The sequence below is a fragment of the Aptenodytes forsteri genome, unplaced genomic scaffold (assembly GCF_000699145.1).
Source record: "Aptenodytes forsteri isolate BGI_AS27 unplaced genomic scaffold, ASM69914v1 Scaffold120, whole genome shotgun sequence".
NCBI classification, from domain to species: Eukaryota; Metazoa; Chordata; class Aves; order Sphenisciformes; family Spheniscidae; genus Aptenodytes; species Aptenodytes forsteri.
The window spans coordinates 1,008,792-1,015,888 of NW_008795938.1; the positions used below are offsets into that span (position 1 = coordinate 1,008,792).

Sequence of the window (7,097 nt, forward strand, 5' to 3'; positions counted from 1 at the left end):
TTTTTTTCCTAATCTTTTAATCTGCTTAAGCCAGGAAAGCTTCATAATGTACAATTTTAACCTGTCAAAATTTACAAAACAAAAAGAGTCAGATTAAAAACCGGTCATAACTCACAAATATCTCCACCAAAACAGTATAATACAGACATTAAGCCTCCCGTATAACAAATTTCAACTACAGGTCACTTTGCTATTTTTAGGAAAGTGTGCAAAGAGCTAATTGTATAGTACACCTAAATGTTAAAAGTTATGCCATGTAAGCAGATCTGCTCCTGCTATAAAAAAATATACAAGTATAAAATTACTTCTGCAAAATTGGTTCATTGATTTTGTTGCTTGTAATAAAAAAGTAGACTTAAAGAACTCTCCTTCTCAACAAACAACAATGTTTTGAAACCAGTCACTGTAGCTGTTATTTACACAGGATGAAACATAATTTAGCTAAATCAGACAGTGGTAAGAAGAACTACTTATTCTGGGACATACATCTGAATGCATAGATACACTGCCTGATGGTGTATTTTTTGAACAGCACAGTCATTGTACCACTGCAGGGTGGGATAAATGCAGGTGTTTCAAGACTGCTTTCTCTGATATTACAGAAGATAACCTAAGGACCACAACACAGTCACTGAGCTACTTGTAACATCACACATTTCTTTGCCGCTTGCACCGCTGCACAACCTTTAGTGTTCACTAAACACTTAACGGGTAGAGGGGGCAGTTCCTACACAAAATACTCGGTTTGGTTTGGTCAGCAGAAGAAAGGAGAGAGAAAAATGTTCTTTTTGTTTTCGGGTTTCCCTTTGGCTCTGTCACCTTCCCAGATGGCGAACGTGGGCTGGCCATAGAGGGCTGTGGCAGCCAGCTTGCGCTCAGCCACACACGCAAACACACGACGGGTCCTCGGCACCGGGATTCCTCTCTTATCACTTGGTCCCACACGTGTTGATGTTCTTCCCATCGGCAGCATCCTCCACCAGCGAGATGTGGTAATCGGTTGAAAGCGTGAGGTGGGAGATGCAGCCCACCAGGCCCCGCATGTACTGCCTGTTCGTGTGCAGGGCTATTTCCTTCATGCCACCTGGGGGAAAGGCAGCGATGAGAAACTCTTCACCAACACGGGTGTCTGCTCCTGCCTGGCAGACTGCACACCCAGTAACACCGTTAGCCTTCCTAGCGCACCTCAGAAGTGAACTTTAATTTACAGTTTGCTCTCTGTTTTTTTAAACACAGCTTTTAAGCACTTGAAAGCACAGAGGGGATAAGCAGGAGATAATAAACTAGGATGCTAATTATTTATGGCAGCAATTCTAGCATCAGTAAGAGCTGAATAAGCTTGTGCCCAGATTCCCACTAAGGTGTGGGGTTTGCAGCTGGCATTCACTGTTTCTCTATGTACCTGCTGGGGCTACCATAGTGTACCCCACGGTGCTGGTCCCTTCTCATACCAGTCCCCCCATCCCACCCAGAGAGGCCTCCCCACAAAAACCAGGCTGTAGAGGACCGGAGGCTGCCGCGTGAAGCCTTAACCTTGAGACGGACGGAGCTGGGACGCCCTGCCTTGCAGCTGACCTCGCAAACACAAAAATGCACCTGGGTCCTGAACGTGAATGGTGAGCACTCACCTACATAGAGATCTCCATTGATGTTTAACTGCCTCATCTTTCCAGGGGATTTACTGGTCCTGGCACCGTAATCGTCCACAGTTACTTTGCCAGACTGTCCATCCCTGAAAGGAAAACCAAACCGCTCTCATGCATTCAGCCTACAACCGGGCGGGAGGAGGAGCAGCAGCATCTCCCCCTCGCCAGGAGACCAGGGCAACTTAGTGCTTGGCAGGGTTTATGGCGAAGTTTTGGGACCTATGTTGGGGAGCCCCACAGACAGCAGTGTGCTATGGCAATCCAGACCCTTCAGGGTGTATTTTTTCCAGGGACTAAGGTGTCAGAGACCTGCAAAGGGTGGGGGGCACATTTGCCGAGGAGAAAAAACTGGGAAAGAAGTAAATTGCACAGCTGGGGAAGAGGGGAAGATGGACAGGTTCTGATGTGTTGTTAAAAATCAGATGTAATATAAAAAGTAAGCAGCAGAAGCTTCAACAGAAGGGAAGAAATAGGCAAGCTAAGGTAAAACATACTTATAAGCAGTTTTGTTTCTTACTAGAGCTTTTAGGCCACTTCCATTGTATATATGGTCAATAACCGCATTGACAGAAGAGCCACTTGCTGGGCTCCTATTCTCACTGAATTTGGTGACAAGTTGTGCTAATGTTAGCCTGCCATTTCCAGGGAACTGACATCCCATGAAGAGAGGAATGCATGTTTTCCCTGCTGGGCACACTTGCCTCCCATGAGGTAATGAGTTATAAATATGAGTTATATGTACACTGCAAAATGTCTGCACCTCCTCCAAATAGAAAAAGTAGGCATACACTGACTGTGCTCCAGTGCTTGTGCCAGCCCACAAAGTGCTCACTAGGGAATTTCAAAATGCAGACATTAAAGAAAAATACTCTTAACCCAAATGGCACGGGTTTAAGAGAATGTCTGTTAAAGCCCCAGAATAGCCCTGCATGACTTTGGCAGCCTGCCTTGAGCTGTGCTGAGTTTCAGAGTTGGCACTGTCACCTCTAATACAATAATCTTTGTGTACGTTGTCCTGAAACAGCCAAGTTGCTAACAGTTCAACTCCTAAGCGATGTGAGAGCGTGGAGCCGCAGTGATTCACACCCAACCAGCATCCAGACACACCAGCCAGCATCTTTAATGGCAGGGTGGCTCCAAAACGCCTCCCAGATGAAGCATGGCCACTTACCGAACAGCCTTGACTCTGTGCCACCGTCCGTCGCTGAAAGAGCCATTCACCATGATGGAAGCAATGCCGCTGCCCAAATTGTAGCTACAATTAAAAAAAAATTAAAATGTTATTGCCTCCCTTGCAAAGACTGTCTGCCTGCCAAATGCCAGATGTCCTTACTCTGTGCCCCATTCACCTGCTCAGCCCAGAGAGCAACCCCTACGCCTCAGACTTTGGAGGGACTAGTAGAGTCCTTAGGAAGCCCAGCAGTGATGCACTTATTTTGCAAAGTCAGGCTCACGGAGGAACAGGCAAAACTCCCTCCTGCCCAGGTCAGAGTGGGTACCATCACCACCATCCCATGGGTGCAAGGAGGGGGCTTCTGCATGGCAGTTCCTCCCTGAAACAGGAGGTTATGAAGGTCAGTGACCTACAGATCTTTGGCCTAATGGGAGAGAGCAGTGGGAGGTTGCAAACACAGTTAATAAATAAACTATTACAAAAGCAAATAAGCATATGATCTATAACAGATCTACAAATCATCTGAATTATAGGGAAGGTTTGAGACCTGTGATGTTAGAAAGGACGAAGCCCAATAAATAAAAGCAGAGATAATCATGAGGTTCCCTGTTTCAGTTGAAGCTCTGACTATTTCCTTGTGTTTTCTGCTACTAAAATTATTCAGCAGATATAATGTCCCCATTATGTTTACACTTTAGGCATCTTAATTTCTGGGTCCCAGAAAATTGGGCCAACCTTCACGAAGGGGACATAGATGCTACAACACAGTGAGCTACTGGGTGCTCAGCTGCCTAAATAAGCAAGATGAATTAGCCTGAGCTGCCGCTGCTGGCCTTCTGCCTGTACCAAGCTTGAGAGTTTAAAGCCAACATCATTATCTCTTCAGAAAAGACTGAACTGGGAATTAAATTCATGGCCAGGGTTAGGTACTTGAGAACAGCACGTTAAGTTGTCAGCTGCCCAGAGCAAAATGGTTGTCCTAAATTTGACTCCCCCCCAGAGGCTTAAGTGAGTCTCAAACAAGCATCTCCTTTCACTCAGGATGCAGATACTAGTCTAGGTTGAGAGTTACAGAAGGATTTGGGTGTTTAGGATTGTATCTAAGTATTAGACCTTTGGTTACAAAAATGAGAATCATATGCCTAATGAATGGGGATCCCCTACAATAGTGATATAACCTTCTACAGAAGCAGGGAGCAACAGAAAGGATTTGTAGCAGCAGCTACACTGTACAGGGAACCTAGTCTGCTAGGCCATAGGAAATGGGGAAATAAAAGGTGTGTTTTGAATTTCAAACTGGACCAGAACTCAGATATCTAATTTTGGGCTGCAGGAAAATACCTCTGATCAATTCACAGCCCTGGATATTCTCCTGACCTCACCTGCCAAAAGTTGCAAAAGTAGCATGAGGTTCACTCTTTGTGAAAGAAGATGATACTTTCTTTTCTGCATTTGTTCTTTCACCATCTTCTTCAGTGCTCTCTTTCAGTATGCAGTGAGTGTTTATAAGAGTTTTCATTTGGCATCTTAAATTTTACACCTTCCTAAATGCGTGCATAAGGTACAGATATCTCAATAAAATTCAGCTGTTTCAGTCTAAAACTTTTGTGTATCTTCATCTTTTGGGGATAGCAACAACCCTAATAAAAATGCACTGTGCCTACAAAACAGACAGGATAGACTGGCCACTTACATCACACTTACAGCATTTTGGAAAGACAGGCTCTCACAAAGACATTTAAAAAATGCACCATTTCTGCAGAGTCAGTGAGGAAGCTAAGAGTTTTTGCAAAGTTAACCACAGAAAACCACATCAAAAAAAGCTTTAAAGAAATTAATGTAAATAGAAATGTGCAACTTTGTCTATGCGTCCATGGTAGCAAACAACAACCAGGTAAAAGATGGCTTCACATTAGCTTAAATGATTAACAAAATCTTTGTCATTTAATCAACAGTGTCTCACAACAGTCCATAAAAATGATGGCATTTGTAGTTTGCTGTTTCAATATTTGTCTTACACAACCTAAAAGGGTATAATGAGGAAAGATATGGCTTTCAAAAGGCAGGAGTCCCAAAAAGCACCGTGCAAAAAGTTGCACAGAGTCTGCCTAAGTGTCTGCAAGGGAGAAAGCGATTCTGGATAGAGAGAACACGAGTTCAGCCATTTCCCAACACTCCCCAGTTTCAGCTTTTTGACAGTAATATTATTTGTTTCTTAAACAAGTGGTTCTGTGGATGTTGGCAGTAGCAATGCCTGGTGCCACCTGGGTTTGTGTCACAGGGTTGGATATTTGGGGGTTTGAGAAGGTGGGAGTCCTGCTCCCATGTGCACTCTCTGGTGAAGAGTGAGCCTGCAGTCAGCATGGGTGCCAGCAGGGCTTCCTTCCTTGACCCCTGCTCTCTCCTCACACCCTACACCTGCTCTGCTTAGCTGAGATGCCACGGGCCTCAAGAGGCATGGGGGGGAGTTACTGACAGTACTCGTATCCTCATAGGGTGACTTTTAGAAAACCAAGCTAAAAATCTGATGTTTTAAGAATTGGGAGGGAGGGAGTGGGAATGATGCAAAGCTGGCAGCACATTACCTCTTCAACTCACATCCTTTTCCAGGCAACAACGGGACCCATCACTGAACAAAACCTTGAGGATGTAATTGTCTCACACTATACCGAAGGACAAGTGCACTGAATGTGTTGTGGAGATTCCTTCGAGCACTGATTGTACTGCATGCAACAAAAATACGGGAGTGATAGTTTACCTGAATTTTAGTGCTCCTTCTTGAAGGCCTAGAGAAATGAAATCACTGTTAGGTCGCATGGGACTGTCTCCCCTCCACATCAAAAGACCTTCCTTCATTGTGGTTTTAAACCTCATGAACACGTTTGTTCTTGATCCTGATACCCTGTTTAATGTAGAAGAAGGAAATAGTAGTAAAATATTGAACTGGGACAGTCTTCTTTCAAACAAACCTAAAAGATGATAGCACTATTTCTTCTCCACTGGTCTTGCTGGTTACTGTCTTGCAACTTGCCTACGTGCTCATGTGTGAGTGACTCCAGTTCACATCCCCATTTCCAGCATTTCAAAGTGGGGGAATTGAACTTGGTCCTCCAGAATCCTGAACGCAATAGCTACTGGGTTACTCCACACAAGTAAGAGAAAATACTTTTTCTCCCCAAGCCTAGCATGAAATCCAGTCCAACAAGCAAATTTTGAGAACATCCAGTAGGTTTGCTGCCCTCAGAAGCCAGTGGAAGAAGCATAAGAAAGGGCGAATCAGAAAGTCCTGGCAGGTCAGAGGTACCGAGCTGCAGGTGAGGGCATTTGCGAAGCCTCCCCTAGCCAGTGGCTGAAATACAGGAGATGTTATTTTATTATAACAACCCAAAATTTTCTGGAATTTGGGCATCTTCTAGGGTACAGAGCAGCCAAAAAGAAGTTTGAAGACCAAAATTCTAGGCTAAAGCAGGAGTTAAAATCCTTAGCCTCTTCATGGGTACCGGCTCTGTATGTCTGTTCTTTGCTCTCAGAAAGTGCACACCAGTCCTTCTCCATGTCAGACGTACCCTGTGCATACTACTTCTTTAAAGGTTGCAAGATGCTCAGATACTATTTTTCAGAAGAAATTTTTTACGCTGAGGGTGGTGAAAGACTGGCCCAGGTTGCCCAGAGAGGTGGTGGATGCCCCGTCCCTGGAAACATTCCAGGTCAGGTTGGACGGGGCTCTGAGCAACCTGATCTAGTTGAAGACGTCCCTGGTCATGGCAGGGGGGTTGGACTAGATGACCTTTAGAGGTCCCTTCCAACCCAAACTATTCTATGATTCTGTGATTCTATGATTATAACAAACTGAGCCATAAGCATATGCAGAGAAAATGTTTTTTTTCCTGAAATTTAGAAATATGGCAAATACAGCTTAAAACACTTAAATATACAACATCCTCCCACATGAGGCTCCTAGCATTATAATGGTTAACAAACAGCACATTTATGTTCGCAGGGGACACGTTACCTTTTCAGGATATCTGGATTATCATATGTGAGGTAACTGCGACCAATAAATTGTGGGATTTCAATTGCTTCTGTAATGGCTGAAAAGTAAATAAAAAAACTAAGATGAATGTCAGTTAGCTGACATGGAAATGGAAGAAAAAAAACCAGACAAGACTGTTTTATTGATTTACACCCGTATTGGCAGGTACCTGCCTGTGGCACAGAACTGAGCTGAACTCATGTAGGGGCAGTAGTTGAGGCAGGTTAAAAAACCCACAACGCCC

The 7,097-nt window shown here is 44.3% G+C and overlaps 1 protein-coding gene across 1 annotated transcript in view; it reads right to left on the minus strand.

Moving 5' to 3' along the window:
• Nucleotides 1-7,097, minus strand: part of EGFLAM (EGF like, fibronectin type III and laminin G domains) — a 59,041-nt gene continuing 51,944 nt past the window's right edge. The window contains exons 18-22 of the mRNA XM_019473642.1: nucleotides 6,833-6,911; nucleotides 5,579-5,722; nucleotides 2,818-2,901; nucleotides 1,629-1,732; nucleotides 1-1,084 (exon numbers count right to left, since the gene is read on the minus strand). Coding sequence (XP_019329187.1) covers nucleotides 930-1,084; nucleotides 1,629-1,732; nucleotides 2,818-2,901; nucleotides 5,579-5,722; nucleotides 6,833-6,911 — 566 coding nt within the window. The 3' untranslated portion in view covers nucleotides 1-929. The remainder of the gene's footprint in view (nucleotides 1,085-1,628; nucleotides 1,733-2,817; nucleotides 2,902-5,578; nucleotides 5,723-6,832; nucleotides 6,912-7,097) is intronic.